The sequence below is a fragment of the Odontomachus brunneus genome, unplaced genomic scaffold (assembly GCF_010583005.1).
Source record: "Odontomachus brunneus isolate Ranch 3 - 2012 unplaced genomic scaffold, Obru_v1 Obru_scaffold_142, whole genome shotgun sequence".
Classification (NCBI taxonomy): Eukaryota; Metazoa; Arthropoda; class Insecta; order Hymenoptera; family Formicidae; genus Odontomachus; species Odontomachus brunneus.
In genome coordinates, this window is record NW_022639592.1 from 263,873 (window position 1) to 285,958 (window position 22,086).

The 22,086-nt window shown below is 40.6% G+C and overlaps 1 protein-coding gene across 4 annotated transcripts; it reads right to left on the reverse strand.

Moving 5' to 3' along the window:
* Window positions 1-914: 914 nt before the first annotated feature.
* Window positions 915-22,074, reverse strand: LOC116850300 (trithorax group protein osa-like). Of its 4 annotated transcripts, XM_032828414.1 has the most exons (9): window positions 20,729-22,074; window positions 19,509-20,077; window positions 18,817-19,012; window positions 9,817-10,101; window positions 8,807-8,942; window positions 8,567-8,686; window positions 7,158-7,261; window positions 4,902-5,327; window positions 915-4,326 (listed from the first exon to the last, which is right to left on the reverse strand). In XM_032828414.1, exons 2-9 carry the CDS (start codon window positions 19,583-19,585, stop codon window positions 2,617-2,619), a joined length of 3,054 nt encoding a protein of 1,017 aa, XP_032684305.1. In that variant the 5' UTR covers window positions 19,586-20,077; window positions 20,729-22,074; the 3' UTR covers window positions 915-2,616. The 4 variants fall into 4 exon arrangements, with proteins under 4 accessions (XP_032684305.1, XP_032684303.1, XP_032684304.1 ...); XM_032828412.1 differs by lacking the exons at window positions 18,817-19,012; window positions 19,509-20,077; window positions 20,729-22,074 and adding exons at window positions 14,966-15,154; window positions 17,209-17,364; XM_032828413.1 differs by lacking the exons at window positions 18,817-19,012; window positions 19,509-20,077; window positions 20,729-22,074 and adding an exon at window positions 13,547-13,891 and having other exon boundaries at window positions 4,902-5,029; window positions 5,210-5,327.
* Between the last annotated feature and the right edge of the window lie 12 nt (window positions 22,075-22,086).

A 22,086-nucleotide genomic window follows, 5' to 3' on the forward strand; every position in this document is an offset into this window, starting at 1 on the left:
TGTGTATATATATATATATATATATATATATATATATATATATATATATATATACACACATATATACATATAAAGATACACGTATAATATGTATAGTGTGTGTATATATATACACACACATATATATATATATATATATATATATATATGAAATATGCGTTATGTAAGTATGCGTTATGCAGGTGTGTGTAATGTGTGTGTGTTTGTGTGTGCATATCTGTATATGGTGTGAGTGAGTAGATACACGAGCACACGTATGCTTACATATAAATCTGTACTTGCACGCAATAAGTCACAGCCACCTATCCAGATTCGCGCGCGCACAAATACACACGACTATATAAGTATGCATATCTTCTTTTCCGCATTTGCACCCTAGATATCTTCGGTATATGTTATAATCGCGAGTATATCATATGTATGCGTATATGTCGACATACGTACGTGTGTACGAGAACTTCTATTCAGCATGTATTCACACGATAGATATATACGCATACATATTTGTATATATGTGTATATATATATATATATATATATGTGTTTATGAGGGAGGATATCATCTCTCTGCGTTCTGTGTAATACGTAGAAGTAGGTGTCGAAATGAGCTGCTGCTTTTATCTTCCTCCCTATCTACCTCACATTCATTCATTCGGCTCACATTCACAATCCTTATCGCATTCGTCACCTTTCATCGCATTCGTTTCTTTTTCTCCCTCTCTCTCTTTCATCGACATGACAACAACGTCAATTATTATGCGATTCGATTGCTACATTTTCACGTTCGCTCTCACTATGGTTCGCCGGTACCGACATCTTACTACAGCATCATACTCTCACACTACCGAATTCGCTGGATATAGTCGGGCGGCATACGCATGCCCGTAAATCAATAAATAAATAGAGGAACAACATTCTTCAAACATCTCTTTTTTCTTATAACAACATTAGAGGCTCTCGGAACGTAACGCAACAAATGTTCAACAATACAATCACGAAAACAAATAGAAGGCACTCTTGCTTTTTTTCAATAAATTAATTTCTTTGTTAACAACTCTCACAGATTCTCCCTACGCGTCCTAGGCCTTTGTCGCGTATCGTATTATCTCTACGTACCACACGTTCTCGGATGTTCATCGAAATATCATCCGTTAAACGTGCGCCGTATCATTTTTACATGTGACGGCGCTACAAACTTCATTTGCTTTTCCGTTGCCATCTGTTTTTTTTCTTTCTTTCTCTTTCTCTCTCTCTAGAATGGACAATCATAGCTACGGTATGCGAGATACGAGATAACAAATTTATTTCACATTTATAGATAAAAGAAATCCACGTTCATAACAATTAGGTAGAATATTATTTAACCTTTAATATTATAATAATTTAATTATTGTTATTTGCTTGGAAGCTCACAGCCGACACATTTTTTTAATTCATTATTTTTTCATTTAATATCTTACCTTATTCGCTTGTGGGTACGGAGCGATTCGTCTTTCGTACTTGGGTCTCTCTTTTTTTTTCTCGTATTAACAGCTACAACACGTTACATTTTGCGCGGAAAATTTGTTAACGAAAGGAACAACAAATCGGTGTTATACTCCGCTCTACGTGATGAAATATATATGTATATATATTCACGGTTACTCTAACGAGAGAGAGAAACTATAAGTACGGATTACCGTCCTCGGCGGTAAAAAATGAAAAATCATGGAGATGTGGCAGTGCCTTGAGCAACCGTTTTATGAAATCAACCCTATCTCGCCTCCCTGTTACCCTTCTCTCTGCATTGTTTTACTCTTTTGTTTATTTTTCTTTTGAACACATGACAAAATCGCTCGTCTTTGTACGATAACAACATTATTTGTTTTCTTCATTTTTTTCATTTGTTTCTCGGTTCTATCTTTTGCTAACTAATCTAGCCTTGCTCGCGAGATTCATGGTTTGTCGAGCCTATCACGCATATAACATTGGATACTGTAGTAGTATGTAATATTATACGGTATGTAATATATAACGTAGATGTATGTAAATGACGCATCGTACCTGCGCGTATATGTGCCTATTAAGATAGAAGTTTTATTTCTCTCTTAATTCTTTTCTACGCACTTCTCATTAAAGATCACCAACTCGCACGAAGTTGTACAACATAGGTACGTCCGTCATCTGTCTCTTTCTCTCCCTTCATAACCCATCATGTAACAATTAACAATATCGTAGCCGTTATCGCGCGCTCACGCGTCTGTACAGGTCCGTCAGGATCACATTCTCCGCGGAGATCAGCTAGCCATCGCGCGATCAAGAACCGAGGAAAGATATCGTTTTTCCATAGCGAACGTTACCTTCGCGTGTTGTGTGGGTCTGAGATCACCAGAGAACATTATACCGTAGCGTTGTGTGTTTGCACATGTTTCGTGTACGTGCACGCGTATATACGTACGTACGTATGTTGTGTGTCTGTTAGTATGTGTCGATCCCGCATTCGTCTGTTTTCACAGTTTGTAGCCGTCATTTTAGGTCGCGCGTAGTTTTTCTTTCCGCTCTCCTAAGATAACATATCTCGATAAGAAGACAACAAAGAGGGCGAAGACGTGAAAGAAATGGCTGGGAAGAGAGAGTCTACAGAGTCAACGCTTGCATCTGATGGCACGTTTCGCTCAATTGATCGCTCATCTGATCGCCGGCCGCCGGATGGCCGCGTGGTGTACCGGGCGGCGTTATCGGCATCCTGTTGACTGTGCCCGCTGTCGGACCGTCGCCGGCGCCTCCCAGACCGTCGTCGTTGAGCTTGGTCGCCGCCATCGCTGTCGACTGCATTATACCGTTCACCTTGTACTTGTTGGGTTGTCGCAGCATCGTCGTTGTCTGCGAGCCAGTGCTCGAGTACTTGTCGGACGGCTTCCGATTGGTGGACGATAACGTCTGGGTAACCGAGTAGCGTTGACGTTGCTGTTGACCGCCGATGGACTGCTGCTGGGACGGGGGCATGGACGAGGTCTGCTGGTAACGGTTCTGAGCCGGTGCGGAGTAAAACTGGACCTGGGGGGTGGGTGGTGAGACAGTTGGAAGGGGCCGTGTCATGGGTGAATAGGGGGCTGGCGGTGGGCTCGCCGCCGGCTTCTCCTGACTGTCCGCGCTCGCGTTGTTGGCTGAAGACGAGTGAGCGGGTAGCGTCGTAGCAACGCCGTCCGCAGTCTGACAGGCGGTATCGTAGTTGACATCGTTATTAGATCGACTGTTGCTGTCGTTCGCGAACGCGTCCAACCGGGCGCCGCCACCTCCGCTTCCATTCCCTCCTCCTCCTCCACTTCCTCCTCCTCCACCTCCTCCTCCTCTATAGCCGTTGTTATTCGGCAGACAACCGCCCTTACGACCTGAGCCGTAAGAGCCGCTCATCGACTTGCCGATGTCGTAGTACGTCTGATCGTCACTGCCGTAGCTCTTGCGCCCGTTGGCCGCGTGCTCGTAGCCGGACACGTTCGCGTTCATATAGTTTGCAGTCGGCTTGTGCGCGCCGTAGTTGGACGCCGTGAGGTTGACCCTGTGCGCGGTCTGGTTTGATCCGTAGCCTCCGCCACCACCGCCGCCACCGCCGCCACCGCCGCCACCGGACTTGAGGAAGCAGGCCGCCGGCGAGCCCACATTCGATCCAGCCGTCCTCTTACTATTATACGGTATTGGTAATCGCGACGACATCGCTATCGTCTGATATTTGTGTGACCCGTCCGCCGCCCCATTGCCGCTACATTTGCTGTTGTTATTATTGTGGTTGTGCGACTGTGAACCGCTCTGCGTATGCTGTGACGACTTGGCATGAGTGTTCTGATGATGCGTTAACGGATGGTATCCGTGATTCTGTTGACCCCCCTTCGTGTAGTTACCCCCTTGACCGCCGGTGACCCCCGTGTACTTGCCGCCGCCGCCGTCTCTCGAGTTGTGATGAACATGCGTCTTTACGTTGTTGTCGTATGACTGATGTGGCGAACTCGCCGAGTACGGTGTCGGCAGTAGGCTAGCAGTGCCGGACGCGCCGTGGTAAGGCGACGGTGCATGTGGAATGTACACGGTGGCCGGGTGATAAACGATTGTGCGACAGTGCATCGGCGCATTGGCGGCGGTGCAGTCGTCGGAATCGCTCGAGCAGTTTTGCGCGCTGTGCAAATTGGCGGCGGCGGTGTGTATCGCGATCGGTTGGTAATTAGCGTAACGACCGGACACGGGGAATTTCACGGGCATTAGGGACACCAGAGGTGTTGTTGCGGCTGAGCCTGAGGCAGCCTGCGCCTCATTGTGCGGTTGCTCCGAGTGGCTCGGCGTCGAACGTGAATCCTACGATTTTATTGCACAAAATAATGCTTACCGCTCAATGGGATTGAGCGCTCAACGCGCTGCCTGATGATAAGATGTGTTTGAGGAAGAAAAAAAAAGAAAAAAAAAAAAACAAAGAGGCACAGCGGACGTGGACAATTCTATCGCGGAACGGAGATCTTTCGGACGCGTGACGATTTTACAACCGACCTCGTTCCACTTTTATTATCGCGCATCGTGCGCCATCGTGCGTCAATCCTGCGCGCGCGCGCTCTTGTGCAATGTGATGGAGAATAAATTCTCATAGCGAATGTAACCATCGACAGTTCGCCCGTTAATAGTGACTAGTAACACCACCAGTTACCGTTGCACGTCGATAAAGGGCGACTCTACAGCGACGTACGTGGAAAGAGTACCTCTCCTTGCGTTCGCGGAACATTAGGACGCAACTCAAACGAATAAACATTCTGAAAACGTCGAGCATCAGAGGCTCGTATAGCGCTCACGATCGCGAGACTCTAGCAACGCTCAAACGTGTCTACGTAGGTCGACATGGAATCAACGACTAGGAACTTTAACAAAACAAAACAGCTTACCTCCTGCTGAGCAGTCTGACCATCAGACGTGGTGGTTTGCTGACACGATGCGTCCGTAGCATACAACAACAGCTGCTGCTCGGTCAGTCCCATAGGTGCGTGCGGCGGAGGCGGTGGGTGCGGGCCAGCTGCAAAAGAGTAGTACAGATGATCCACCTGTGCTGGGGGAGGATGTGGGCCCGCGGGCACCGGTGGATGATGATGTGGGGGCGGTGCAGCAGGAGCGTAAAAGTGCGTCGGAGGTGGAGGAGGCAGAGATGGGAGAGGCGGCGGTGGGCCCGCCGTCGGCGGGCTAGTCGCTCCTGTACCATTATTGCCACTGCCGGAATTATTGCCGCCACCGCTCGTGTTGCTCTGCGAACTGCCGGTAGCGTACAAGTACTGGGGCGCCCCAGCAGCGGCCGCTCCTGCGTAGTAGGTTTCGTACTGTAGACAAAACATAAGGACAATTTGAGTATCCTTGCTCATTCGCCGGCATTCCAGTTATGAAGATCGACGCGAGTGTTCACGTCTTTCTCAAGCTGTTTCCGTGAAAGAAAAAAAAAAGACATTGAATTCGCCGGTTTCGGTGACTTACAATTTTGCTTTCTTTCAGTGTTGGACTGTGTGTGTAATTCTTTGAACGTTGAACGCACGTACACAGCTTGTGTCCGTTTGGGAGATATCTGTTTCCTACATATTTTTACTCTCCCGTGTGAAATCCCGTGAAGCTTTTTTGTTAATTGTTTTCAACGTGAAATCATATTACACAGAGTGATGTTTTACTGCCGCATCAATTATGCCAAACTGGCGTATTCTTGAACATTGTGACGTTTATGAATGTAATTAATTTTGTATCCGAGGTATATACACACGAAAAAGATCAATAGAAATAATCGACAAATAAAATATCATCCATGTACGCGCGCAACGTAGATAAAGCTCTCAAAGTTATTAAAGTTTATCTACTCGATTCTTGTTTCTCTTTTATAAATGAAAATAGAAAGATATATTTCGCTCGAACTTTAACTGACGTTTATGAGAACAATGCTTGTTCATAATGAAAGTAACAGGTCCATATAAAGTAACTCTATGTGAGTCACACACACAAGCGAGACTGCATATACACTTCGATCTACGTGTGTCTTGATATCGAGTAACGATCTGTCATTTCCTAGATCATCCCAAATTAAAGAAGAGAACGCAGCATGTGAGAGACGAATCACTCGGGGATTACACTGATGAACGAAGCGTTAATTACTACGTGGCGTAACTATTTATTATTGACAGTCAACGTCCAAAGTAAATCGTTTTATCGTTTCGTACGTATATCTTACATTAAAAAAAGAAGAGAGAAAGAGGGAAGAAAGAAATTGAGAGAATCTCGAAATTAAGCCGTTCTAAGTCCACTTTGCGCACATGCCTATGTACAATAAACACGCTTCTCGATAGATAGTCTACAGAGGATGGCTTTTCGATATATATTCTATTTCCGCGCTATTCTCCTGAGTGTCAGAAAGGTTCCGCTTGGAGGGAGGTCTACCGCGACAATATTAAACAGCGGGAAGATATCGTTTCAGTAAACGCGCGTCGCGTACGAGAAAACTACTACTGGCGTCGTCGGCAGGTGAGACGAACAACGATGCGAGAAATGAAGCAAACATGCCGAGTGCAACGAGTACAAAAGTCGCTAAAGCGCCTTAACACATCTCCGTCGTAAAAACACTTAGTCACAAACCATTATTAAAAGGAATACGTGTATGAGAGCACAAGTCACAGATTTGTGAGACAAAAAGGGCACTGAACGAGAACATGCATCGGCAGGCCGTGTGAGAGAGGTTTGGCAACAAAGAAAAAAGGAAAGATGCTAAAGAGATGACGAGCGGCATGCTCGAGTCGCTTAGCATAGACCATATACCTTTAGACCTCAATACTGTATAGCGTCGAGAAGGACGTAAGTAGGCATTTGCTGAGGGTTGGGTAGAAACGCCGGTGGTATAGCTTCCCCCATCAGACCGTTTGTCTGTCAAACCGCAACCGATATACCGTTTAATAAAAATACAAAATATAGAGACGAAAGAGAAAGAGAGAAAGATAGAGATAGATAGAAAAGACGGTCACAGGATCTTAATGCTAGTATCTATGTGTGTGTATGTGCGTGTATACGTGTGTATAGGGAATACCCAAGGAGTCGGGCCTTTCCAAACGAAAGGAGAAGGATCAAAGAGGACAGAGAAGTGTAGAACGACTGATAAGCCATCGATATTCTTTACATACCGGCATAGGCGAGTATTGGTATTGCTGTGGCATGTACAACGACGGCGCCGGGCACGGATACATCACAGGAGCGAACGTTTGATGGCCGGTAGCGGCTTGAGGACCTAGACATAACATTTACATCACCGGTCACCATAAAGTCAACAATAAGCGTCCCAGATTAAAATTGTCCGCGTTTGTATTGTCGAGAGGGCTCGCCTTCGAGAGTGCTCCTCCTGTTCAGCGGCTATTAATACTTTTCTGGGCAAAAGTTCGCTCGAGCTTGCGATTGTACAACTTTATAGATAAATTAGGCACGTGTTTTCTTTATTCCGTTGCTTTCGTTAATTATTCAAATGTGTAAAAATCTCGCCCAGTCATTTTATAAACTCGCGCTGGTTTGCGTTTCATTTGCCCATAAGAGTAATCCAAGATTACCATGAGATCTGTTTTCCTTCTAAATTTGATTCTGACTTTCGACTAAACACGCAAATTATACAAAGCAACGCTTTGAGAATGGATATATACATAATTTAAAGAATCCTAATTTTCCGTTAAAATAATTTTTTAGCAATATATATATATATATATATATTGCAATATATATATATATATATATTGCTAAAAAATTATATATATATATATATATATAAGATATGATACATAATATATATTATATATATATATATATATATAAGATATGATATATAATATATATAATATATATACATATATAATATATTATATATAATATATATTATATATAATATATATTATATATAATATATTATATATGTATATATATTATATATCATATCTTATATATATATATATATAATTTTTTAGCAATATATATATATATATATATATTGCTATATATATATATATATATATTTCTAAAAAATTATATATATATATATATATATAATTTTTTAGCAATATATATATATATATATATATTGCTATATATATATATATATATATTTCTAAAAAATTATATATATATATATATATATAATTTTTTAGCAATATATATATATATATATATATTGCTATATATATATATATATATATTTCTAAAAAATTATATATATATATATATATATAATTTTTTAGCAATATATATATATATATATATATTGCTATATATATATATATATATATTTCTAAAAAATTATATATATATATATATATATAATTTTTTAGCAATATATATATATATATATATATTGCTATATATATATATATATATATTTCTAAAAAATTATATATATATATATATAAGATATGATATATAATATATATACATATATAATATATTATATATAATATATATTATATATAATATATATTATATATAATATATATATAATATATATATAATATATAATAAATATTATATAATAATATAATTCGCTAATAATACTCACCAAACACTCCCGTAGCTTGATAAATCGTTCCCGGGTCCGTCGGCGGAGCAATGGAAGTTGCCGGTGCGGGAGCTGCCGTGTTATAGAATGTCATACCGTTCTGATAAGCAAGACCCATACCTGTACACACACGCGGGAGAAAAGAAGAGAGAGAAACGATTAGAAATACGGTCTCTGACGCTCCTCCCGATTGTTCGCGACGCATTGTTACATGTGTCGTGCGCGCAATTATTAGCATACCGTTCGTGTAATAGTAAGTACTCGTAGGCACGGAAGGAGGCGAACCGGAGCCACCGTCGAAAGATCTGTTGAAGGGCTGCTTCTTGATCGCGGGCGCTATATTGAGCTTTCTCTCTCTCAAGACGATGCATTCGGACTGTAATGATGAGTGGAAAAATAGAAAAAACAAATAGAAAATAGGAGGAAAAGAAAAGAAATCTTCGTTATCTCTCAAACTCGTATCAATAGTTGTTACTCGAAACTTGAGTAAACCTCAAATAATATTTTCATTAAAAAATCTGTATCAATAATCATTCAATGGTATTTTAAACTTGCCTCAAGTGAGATACCTATATTTGAATTTAGATCTGTATTAATCGTTACTTGAAATGTATAAGTCGTTACTTGAAATTTGCTTTAAAATATTGCTTTGAGATATTCAAATTTAAATTTAGAATTAGATGTTTTTCAGTTGAATCACGACTTACAAGTATAAGGTCACGTATGTCACATGATTCAATGGAAAAGCTCAGATTCAGCTCCAAATTATAATTTGAATATCTTACGTGAGATAAATTTCGAATAACGAATATTAATACTGACTTTAGAGTTGGATATGAATTTTTCAATCAACACATCCAATTCTAAATTCAAATCTGAATATCTTATCTAAAATATGTCTTAAGAAATGACTATTAATATGAGACATAATTAAATGAAAGTTTTTTCCAGTTAAAACGCGATTCCATGCTATCCTAATATTTATTTTGGCAATACTAAAAATTTATAGCTTATATATGTTATAGATTTTCAGTACTGATAGCGAATATCAAAACAATTTCAGATATAAATGTCACATATGTCACAATTCAATTGGAAAAAAATTGAGGTCTAACTCTGTATCAGAATTCGAATATCTTACATAGGACAAGTTTAGGCGACAACTATTATTAATACAAGCCTCCTTTAGTCGCCTCAGCTGTCAGAATGATCACGCTGAGACGTCAGGACGATTGTCTCGCGGCACAAACCTCTTGCTGAAGACGCTTCGCTTCTTCCTCCGTTTCGAAAGTGACGAAGCCGTAACCCTTGGACACGCCGGCACGATCAGAGATAATTTTCGTAGCCTTAACGTTGCCGTAGGCCGAGAAGAGCTGTGCAAGTTCCGCCTCGCTGGTGCTGGCCGAGATGCCACCAACGAAAATACGATTAGGTACCAGCGTGCCGTATTTCGGCGCAGCCATCGTGAGACTCGCAGCCGAGGCAGGGCTAGAGGCTGGACTAGACCCCTCCGTACCACCGGTCGAAGCCGAACTCTAAACAATCAAAGCAAGTCTCTTATATTCGTACGGGCGCCGCACGAAAATCGCGCGAGGGACGATCTTATCTCGCCTGAGATTCTTCTCTCGAGGAATGTATTTTGTCCGGTCAAATGAAAATCGCGACGTCTCGCGGACATTGCGTCGCGCTATTTTGTGCGTTCCATCGAGTATCCCAGGCGCTACGAGGCTCGTGACACGTTCTCGTGATTTTCGGGGACGCAGAACCTTGGTATTATTGCACCGGACGGCTCTGATCAGCACTGTTCATTGTACTTGTAATATCGAACTAACAATCCACTTTTCTGACACGCATTCGCTTGACCATTCATCTCAAGGAATTTATTCACCAGATACGTATTTTCAGTGCATTCAAGGAGCGGCATATCTTTAGTCGAACATCGGGGGAACTGACTTATATATACAGAGTGGGCCATTTTAATTTATCCAGTTGAATATTTCGAAAACTAAGACCGGCAGACAAAAATGTTTCAGACAAAAGTTATATGGTTCGATGGAGGATATAAGAAGATACCATTGATTTGACTTTGCGTGGCGCCGCCAACGTCAGGTCGAGGTCAACTTTGCTTTTTTAAATAGAAACATATATTTTTTTATTATGGAATTTTATTCTACGTAAAGAAACAAACAACTTTTGTTTGAAAATATTTTTTATACGACCTCTATTTTCTCAGATATTTACGGAATATTTACTGCATTTTTTGCATTTACTTGAAGTACTAAAAAGTTAATCGAAAAATTCTGAAGAAATTCTCAGAGCTTTACGAGAAAAAACAATTTTTCTCTCTTGCTATTTTTCGGTAAAATTGATAGAATTCGAGAAAAAAAATTATTGAAACCAATAATTTTGTAGATATTTCCGTAAATATCTGAGAAAATAGAGGTCGTATAAAAAATGTTTTCAAACAAAAGTTGTTTATTTCTTTATGTAGAATAAAATTCCGTAATAAAAAAATATATATGTTTCTATTTAAAAAAGCAAAGTTGATCTCAACCTGACGTTGGCGGCGCCACGCAAGGTCAAACCAATGGTACCCTCTTATGTCCTTTATCGAACCATATAACTTTTGTCTGAAACATTTTTGTCTGCCGGCTTAGTTTTCGAAATATTCAGCTGGATAAATTAAAATGGCCACCCTGTATATAAATCCGCTATACTGAGAGAAAAATTATCTTAAAATCAACAAATATTTCTTTAAGGGGTGCCATTAGCATATTTACTTAAATCTAAATTATCTTTATTGAAATCAAATATTGCTTACCTGATTTAAGGTTTTAAGATAATTTTTTTTCAGTATATTTATTAAGCAAAATTATGCCTTTATATGTTTATTTCACTCTGCCTAAATAATAGATGTTAATACGACACTAATTTCATAATCACGACACCTTGTCACGTTTCCTTCAACACAATATTGTGCTTAAAGCATAAAACAGCAGTTTTCGAGAATCGATCGTTACACAAATAGTAAGTACTATTCTTTCTTTTATGCCGTACTAATATTTATAACGATAAGTTGTTCGTTCAGATGATATCATTTTTCACGAAGTTACACCGAAGCATTAATCACTTATATTGTGTTTGCCATAAGATCCTACGTGCAAAATTGCGATATTCAATATCAAATTTCTCACGAGCAGTAGACAAATCGCGTGAAGTTTTAACTACAAATGTATCTTAGCGCAATCAATATTATGTTAGATTTTTGCACGTTAGGTTTTCAGCACATTGGTTTAAGTGAGCGAACTTCTTGAGAAGCAGCATCTGACTGTCATTTACGACTGTTTCATGATCGTGTGGACCTTCGAGGAAAGTTGAACTTCTACGAAATACCAGGAAACGCACAATAATATGCTCGCACACAAAAGGGGAAAAAGGGAACTTTCTCTAGAAACAGAGTCTTTGACTTTGTCTTCTTAAAGGCCCTCACACATAAATTGCTGTAGAATGTACCGTAAGAATTGGTCAAGCATGTTAAGTATTTTTGAACTGTAAAATTGCCCTTTTCAAGGATACTCGGTCGCAATTGGCCAATTCTTAGTGACCGTCTACAATGTGCAGAACAAGCTTGGCGTAGATTAGAGCATAAAATATGAAGACAATTTATTTCACTTTTATGTCTCTAGACTACAACTCTTTTATAACGGAAAAATTTTTTTTACTATTTTTTTTACTTAAGAGAAACACATTATTTTTTACTTTAGAGAAATATTTCTGGTAAAGGAAATTCTATTTCCTATAAAGGAGTTAGAGTAAGAGTTGGAGAGAGGGAGAGGAGGAAGGGGGGGGGAGAGAGAGAGAGAGAGAGAGAGAGCGTAAGCAAAATAAATAATTTTTATTTCTTATTTCAACTTCTTACGCCAAGCTTACTCCGCATATTGTAGACGGCCACTTACGGTACGTGTTACGTTATGGCTACAGCAATTTGTGTGCGAAGGCTGTAAGCTCGCCGGTTATCGTCACGCGTGTTATATCCCATTGAGAATCGACGTCCTCGCCGATATCTCGTCGCAGAAATATTCGAAAGCGGCGAGTCTCGCAGTCGTCAATTTGTATATACACGTAAACAGCACTCGTTAATTAAGAGCGCCGTGCTCTCGGCGGGCGAGAACGTTGATTACGATGTATCGAAGCAAAAATGTATATACGCGGAGAAAATATACAGTATCGGCGTTTCGCAACGTTTCCGCCGCAATGCAAATATGTTGCTACGTATTGTCGTTTCTGTCTCTCGTTTTCTTACTCGCGCAAAATCACGTTTTCTCTCACTATTTTCTCTCTCTCCGCGGGCACGCGTACCATCTTCCTTCCGTCGATAAGCTGTATAAATTTTCACAGTAATTTTTTTAATATCAAAATGTGTAACACCCAGGGATTACGCCGTCGCGTAATCATATTCCCGACGGTCAGAAGAAGTATATTAACACGTGCCAAAGGCTATCTCGCTTCTCTTTCGCAACTATTCTCTTCCTCTCCCTTTTTATGACTTCACACAAGCAGTTAAATACCTCCGAATTAGATTCTGCGGCGGTTAAATCACTCGACACGCAATTGCACCGTGCGACGCGTTGCAGAACGAAGGCACGTAAGTGTGCGTGAAGTGTTAAAATTAACATTTCGAGCGGCACACCGAGAAGACACGACGTTTGTTTTAATAAAATAAAACAGATATCACACATCGTGCATCCACAATGGCTATGTATCTTTTGCATTTTCTTCATTTTTGTTGACACGAGACATTGCGTATTGACAGCATCGAAAGCTTGTTTCCATTATTCCGCAAAATATTGACTTTGATAACTTTATCCCGCATAATTTTCTGCTCTACACTCTCGCGATATTGCGCGATGTTGCTTTGTACAAACTTCGATTGCGAACGCAAAGGAGATTTCAACTCGAAGATATCAATTGATTACCAACCGTATCTCGATACATATCATCGAGCTCTCCCTGTTTGTCCGGAGGCCATCTAACCCTGAGAGCGAGCGCGAGGGTTACCCTAGATTTTTTTCCCTACGACGACGACGATAGGAGTCGTGAGAGCGAAGGGGGTCTCGAGTCGATCGCGAGTGACAGATTTCGCGTGAAAAGAGACTGGCGTAACGCACGCAGCTGTGTGATCGGCATCCGGAAGGCGAGCGAGAGCAAGACGACACTACGCTACACAAAATATTGACTAGCCGGTGGGGCAACACGTCGTCGCTCACCGTTCCAGTTCTACGCGAATTTACGCGGAAGCACGCGACGTAGGTACGAACGTGAACGCGAGGAGAGAAAGAGAGTGGGAGGGAGCGAGGAAAGAGAGAGAGAGAGAGAGAGAGAGAGATATATACGATGGACGCTACGCGCTATATGACCATCAGTCCCCACCCTTTCTTTTCTATCTCTTTCTCTCTTGATGACTGTGACAGCCAAAAGCGCGGACAACAAACAAACAAGCAACACACGGCGTGGGTCGTCTTGACCGCGAAGAACGCGTTTTCTCTCTCTCTTTCTTTCTCTCCATCTCTCTCTTTCTCGCTCTTTTATGATTCTCATCTGCGAATTTAGTTCCCGACATCGTAATTCGTGTAAGAATGATTTCCAGTGTTTACTCGCGACAGCACGAAACATGATCGACCGTACACAGATTATCTCCGTGTAGAACCGTGTGTCGTCGTAAATCTGACCCGCCGACGTTACGCCAGTTCCGTAGTTTCCCGAAGCCCAAGGGCGATCGTGAATTTTGACAGATTCGACGCGAAACAAACGACGACGCACCAGACTAGCGATCCCGACAACGCGCCCGTCTCCTTCTCTTCCCTTGCTTCCCGACGATACCGGAGAAATCGAACGCCGCCCCCCGTGACCGTCGGCCATCCGTCCGAGTCAGTTTCCCCATATACGATCGACGCGCGCCACAAGCCACATATACATTGCTCTGTCGCGCGCCGCACGAGAAATCGTCAGGTGAGATCGCCTACGAGGGAGCAAAGACGGCGAGGCGGAAGGGGGAATACTTGGCGCGAACGTCGCTTTCGAACGCGGGGTGCCCCGAGTGTCGCTCGTCACTTTTGCCATTGTCGTTGTCGTCGTCGTCGTCGTCGTCGTCGTCGTCATCACTGTAGTCGTCTTCGCGACGGCTCTTCGCCACTCGCTATATGATTAATACATACAGGATTATATTAAAGCGATTGCGTCCGTGCGGGACGCCACGGTGACAATGAGCGAGCCGGCGAGATTGGCGTTGCACTGTTGACGACGATGACGATCGACGTCGACGATAAATGAGCAATGTCGCGCGCTCACGACAACACATCTAGGCTCGACGAGGGTGTTAACTAAGGCGGGCACACTCACCATCTTTCGACGGATTCGGACGCGCAGGAGGATCTGCTAGCGGCTGTCCCGGCGGCTCGATGGTACCCTGGCCTCGCGCGAAGTCACCTGGACGCCCAGGGACTGCCAAGGACCGTTGCGACCACTTCAGCAGCACTTCCAGCCTCCGGCGGAGTTAGCTGCCGTCCCGTCTCACGAAACCTCCAAACACTACGGAGGAGACACTCTCACAAGATGGCCGCCGGCCGAATGCAACGCCACGCGGGGCAAAGCGACGTACTGCCGAGTGGCTCGCGCGCGCTTGCGGCACAGACTTCTATATACTAACTAGACTGCTGACTCTGGGCGATGAGTTGGTGGTGGGGATAGGCGCCATATTGAGTGACCTGCTGATATGTGTGTACTATCTATGTGTGGTGCACCACGTGATCAATTCACGACTACTCTACTCAGGAAAAGTATTTCCAAGTAACGCTTCGTTATAGCTGCGTTCGAGGAGACGCTATGAGTGTGCTCTGTCCTTGTTTGTTCTTGAAAGTTGAACAAGGATACAGGACGCTCACAGCGCTAAATAGCGTTTCCCTGAACGCAGCCTATGGCTGCGTTCGTTTTGGCGCTTACAACGTTCTGAGCATCATTTCATTATTGTTTCTATCAAATGCTAAACAAGGACAAATGATGCTTACACGTGCTATAAGCGCCAAACGAACGCAGCCTTAGTAATAAGTTATAAAATCTGATCTAATTGACTCTAGCAGTGACTGTCAGTGTGCTTTAAGGCCTTTGCATGTAGAAAAATTTTAACCGTAACCGTAAGGTCGTAAGAAAACTGATCAATCACAGCCATTTATTCTTCGAACGCAAGGAGAATAATTAACTCTGATTGATCAGTTTTCTTACGACCTTACGGTACAGTTAAAATTTTTCTATGTGCAAAGGCCCTTATGATGTGTGAGTAAAGCCCTATGCACAATGCCAGGCAACAGGCAATAGGAATAGGCATTAATCAATAAGAACAGGAAATAGAAATAATTGACCAATCCAAATTCCTATTCCCTGTTTTTATTGCCTGTTGCCTGGCATTGTGTATAGAGCGTTAGAGTCACTAAATATGGCGTCCTACACACCCTCCACTTGTCACAGTTTTCTCGGAGAGTCAGCAGTCTAATTAATATATAGAAGTCGGTGGCTTGCGGCGGCTCTCACTGCCTCTCTGTCTATGGCCGGTATTCATAGTCTGATTTTATATTTAAGATCATTTTAAGTACCGTCTTAAGATGTCATGAACCAATCACAGAGCTGTATTCGCATTTTAAGACATTACTTAACATGGTCTTGAAATAAGATTCGACTATGAATACCGGCCTATGATTGGCGCGACCAATCAACGCGTCGCATGTGTGCGCGAAATCGGCACGGTGCGTGCGCATTCTATAGAAGGAAGGTAATGTAGGATTCACACCGCGTCCGATGTCGACGTATAACGTTCGATATCCAATAGAACAGTTTTCTAATAGAGAATTCAATTCTCCATTGGAAAGCTATTCTTTTATTGGATATCGGACGTCGTACGTCAGACATCGATGTAAATCCTCCATAAGTGCCAATGGATTCTCTCAAGATTCAACGTACCGCTAGAGTGCACTTGTGTGTACCCGTGCTCCGTGCATTTCCCGTGTCCTACACATCGGTTATCTTTTTTTAGTATCCTGGTTTTCTCTATTGGGCGCGTTTAGCGGAAAAAGCGCTCAGTGAGTAATCAGCGATTATTGGTTCTTACCGTTAGATCCCTAAATCTAGACCAATTACATTGACGAATTGCTCAACTGTATGCAACTGTGAGTTCGCTGAACGCACCCATTGTGATAGTGTTTAATTTCTACATACTCTCACTACGTTATACGAACGATCGCAATGGAATTATGAAAGTGAGATATGAAATATGCGATTGAGTAGAGATGTAGAGTTCTCAGAAAATGTTACTGATTAAAGGCAGCTCGTGACTACGATCTTTACTGATATCGTTACGATTTGCAAATTATGCACATATATGTCAGGATTCTAGAAGATTCTGTATTAAAATTGAATGAAGTAGTCATTGGGCCCACATCTGTGGGCTAATCGAGGGAATCTTAAGCATCGACATAATTCTCACGATTTATAACCACTACAAATTCAACTGCATGAAATCCGTGAATTGTATCTCTGTTATTTAGATAATGGCGGCGGTGTAACGGCCACACGTTAAAGAGGATCGAACTCACCTAATTCGTGATGGACGATTCGGGACGATTGTTACCGGCAATACAACATATCATCGTTCAACTCGCTAATTCGACTTGTAATCGAAGAGAAACGCGACGAATAAAACAGTAAAATACGAACGGCAAACGAGAAACGCGGAAGAAAAACGAGAACAACACACCTCCTCACTGCATTGTTGACGACGCGCGACTAAACGCCTCAAAGCTGCCGCCTCACTACTCTAGTCAATTTCACGATCCGTGCTGTTTCCTATCCAATGTTCTTTGTTATGCATAACGCTATTAACTTGCATTGAAAATTCAACGGAATAATTATTTTCGTGAACGACAACGTTTCAATCTGTAAAATGGTGAAATATTGTTGAACAATTATGCGTTATACGATCACCGTGACATTGCTTTGATTAACATTGTAGTTGACTGCCGCCAAATTTGACGCTCGAATGTTTTGATGAGCGCGATTGAGAAGGAAGCGGTAAAGTCACTCTAAGCAAAGTTTGGCCATAAGGAAATAACTTTTGATTGGTCCGTTATGTTTCGTGAAATCTCACACAATATCCAATCATAGTACGTCTATGGTAGTAGCTTAGGTTAGATTAAGAAAAGATAAACAAAGAAAGAGATTGAAAATATGTCTCTCTTTCTTGCAGAATTTTGACGAAATCGCGCATTATGACCAAACTCTGCTTAGAGTGACTCTAGGAAGCGGTATATAAAGACTGTTTTGTGGCGGAACGTTTGGATTACTTAAATTATTTGAAACTCTCTCTCTCTCTCTTTGAAATTACGCATAGACTGATTAGGTCTAACAGAAAATATACCGCTGTTTAATAAAATAAATTATCGTCAAGCATAAATGATATTATATAATATATAAGGATAATCTTATATAAATGTAGATATATTTGTAACAATTATTTCTATATATATATATATATATATATATATATATATATATATATATATATATATATATATATATATTTCTATATAATTATCTACATATTTTAACTTAATTTTTAATAAGATTATTATAAAATTTACTGAAGAAAAATATTATTAGTATTTACAAGCAAATATACAGACATATGTTTACAGTGTTATCCTTTCAGTTTTAAATATTATTTACATTTAAATTGAAACACGTAGCATTCGTTGGCATAAGAATGTACGGCGGCATTGTCTCGTGTGGATAATCCGGGATTACTTGAGAGACGTTAAAACTCTGTAAATATGAAGTAGAAAAATGTGAAAAAATATACTTTAACTATCGATCGTGAAAGGCTTCATTAATACATAGAGAAGTGGTTCAAACACAAAAGTCTTTTAGAGTATTAATCCGAAATATTAACACAGACATTAAATTTGATCTTTTATTTATTTCAATTATAATTAAAAATATTTCTAATATATACACATTTCTATATATTTTGTACAACTTATTTTATTCTGCGTGAGGCAGCCAATATAGATATATTTTAAAATTTTAAAAATACTTCACATATTCGTCACTACACGAGAAATCAGGAAGACACCAGGTCCAAACGTAAATCGCTAAAATTTTTGACTTACGTATCTTTTATGCATAGCCAAACAAAAGGTGCAAACTTGTGGCCTCGTCGAACAAACGCCGCTGTTCTCCAGAAGGCGTGAGCAAGGCTGATCTGTTGCGCCCACAATGAGTATGGCATCCAAATGACTGATGTAACTGCTGGCCAGCCTCAGGGTCTCTATTTTCGACAACTTCCTGTCTGCCGGCTCGGTCGGAATCAGAGTTCTCAGGGCGCTGAAAGCCGTGTTCACGCTGCACAACGAAGATCGCATTTCTTCAATCGCGCACCTGCGTCCCAGCAATCCAAAAAAGACGTACTTCGCTCGCGATCAATATATCCGTTACGTGTCTATCTTGCTTATTATGTTTATCGTTAACACATTTGTATCAAATAAATGACTAACCGTCTTCTAGGAAGATAAATCGAACAACTTATTTTTTTAAATAGTCTCAAATATTTCTCTTATCTAGATTTTTCAGAAGTCCGGATCGTGCGTTCTAAAAACTACGAACAACATACAAACTCGCAAGCACATGACATTAGTTTTTTACAAACATGAATTCTAGACTGTTTAAAAGTAAACTCTTCAATCGAAAAAAACCACCGATTCTCTGAATCCTTTATCTTCCTGGCGCGATAAAGTGTACCTCGCGAGTAATCTTCTTCAAACATATATCTTACACTCCGCCGTTCATTACGATTACGATTATCATCACGTCGAGAATGAAACTTTTCACAAATCTTCACCTATGAGTGCGATCCCTTTCTCGAGCGTTCGCTTGATACCGTTGCTTCGTCGATTCTTCTTTCTTGCGCGCTGCCATGTTCCGTTTCTCCGGTATTCGATGACCAAACTCGGAATAGCGCTTTCGCCGACCACTCGCGGTGATACAGTCTTCGTCAATGAGCGGTCGAGCCGCAGCCTCTTCCCGTTCCTCCGGAATATGAAGCTTCCTCTCATCTCTGCTCCTTCCTCCCTCTTACTCTCTCTCTTACTCTCCCTCTTTCCCTCAGCAAAATCTGACACACACGTGAGCTGCACGTGTATAGAATCAGGGGCGGAGAAAGGTCTTCCTCTTTCTCTTCTTCGGTTCTCCTTCCATTTCCTCTGTTTCTTCTTTATATTTATTCATCCGGTCTCTATTGCGTCACGTTGAAAGTGCGGCAAATAAAACAAAACGGGAAGGTAAATTTATAAATTGTAAGTGCAAATATTGTATCTAAGGCGATTACTTACTATTCAAAGTCGGGAAAGTGAACTTTGAGTTTGTAAACAAACGTTATCACCTTTGTGTGAAACGCAGTTGTTTCACTTGCTGTAAACATTCAGACAATCCTTCACATCCTTTAATTTAGTATTCATCTCGTTCAAAATATACACACTGACACTCACTCTCTCACACACACACACACACACACACACGCGCGCGCGCGCGCGCGCGTATGTATGTATATTTTGAGCAAGATGAATACTAAATTAAAGTGAATTATAAATTAAGTTACGTTATAGTGTGTGTATATATATATATATATATACACATACACGAAGTTAAATATATACGAAGTTAAGTTGCGTGGATTAAGTATATACAAAGTTAAATTGCGTGGATTATAAATTGAGTTACATTATAGTATGTATATGTGTGTATGTGTGTATGTGTGTGTATATACACCATATATCGCAGGGACGAAGTTAAGTTGCGTGGATTATAAATTGAGTTACGTTATAGTGTGTGTGTGTGTGTGTGTATATATACACACATATACACACACACTATATATATATATATATATATATATATATATGTGTGTGTATATATATATATATATATATATATATATATATATATATATATATATACACACTATAACGTAACTCAATTTATAATCCACGCAACTTAACTTCGTCCCTGCGATATATGGTCTGCGTATGTGCTTCCCACACGCAGGCATACTTTCACGCTTACTACGCGACTGATGCATTCCATGTAAAGTGGTCGGCGGCTGCGTTTCGCATTAAGCTGTGTAAAAACGTGGATGACCGTAGCGACTGGGCGGTAGAGTAGGGCAAGGGAGACAAATTCCATCTGCAAAACTAATTAGCGCCCCGTCACGGCACGTTTCCATCCGTTCCTCTCTCTCTTCCTCTCGTCGCATGTTCGCCAATTTCACCGGTTTCGTACACACGATTACACGCCGACACGCTACAGAAATTAACCGTTAGATCTCCTTATTTATCGTAACATTGGTATCAGGCGAATACAGCTACTTCGGCGATGTTCAATTATCTCGAACGATAATCACGTACAGTTGTCGAAAAAGCGAGAGAAAGTGCATTGAAGAAATGTCGAATCGCACACACATACACACTCGAGAGTTTCGTATAAAATGTTTACTCAATTAAATAATTAGGTTACATTAAATCAGTTATACAGCATGTAATGTACATGTCTCTCATCACATGTGGTCGTCACGGATCAGAGGCTATTTCAACATTCGATATTGTCGGAGACATATTACGCGGAAACATTCGTTGACTAAGACAGGATCTCTCGGTAATTCGCGAATTTATCTTCGGTCGCTTTATGCGTATTTTCTTTTTACTTAATTACCACCGATCAACATCGCGCGTACGCACGTACACATACGTGCGTATTAATAAAAGCTACCAAAAATCAGCAATCTTTCAATGGAAAGCCATTTTAAAAAATATATGTAGAAAATATAAAAGTCTGATAGATTAAAAAATAATAATGAAACTTATAAATTACGTTTCTTGCGTACGATTAACGATCGAGCAAATTGACATGATCGCAGTTTGTCATACGTGCAGATTTTACAGAATGCAGTCGGTCCTAAGATTCTATAAACAAATTCCACACGTACTTGGTTCTTTTTCTCTTACGTACACTCTTGCGTAGTATATTTTTTGCTACATGCACTATTAGAATTATTTAAAGTAATATAAAAGTACCAGAGTAAAAAGATGTACAAACAAACTGTTTCATTCGCGGTAATACATGGTATTCATCAATCGATCTTGATCGATTTCTTTAACATTTTTCTATATATATATTTTGAAACTGTAGAAACTGAATTACTCGAAGGAAAACTCTCATAATCATGTTCAAACGTAACAGTTTGATATCTACATCTATGATGATAAAATAATAGCTAAATACGACGCGTGCAAATTCAACGCTTTGGTATCTTCGTAAAGCGCTGAATCTGCATTACTTTCTGAAGAACGCACACATACATATATACATACTCATATATATATATATATATATATATATATATATATATATATATATATATATAT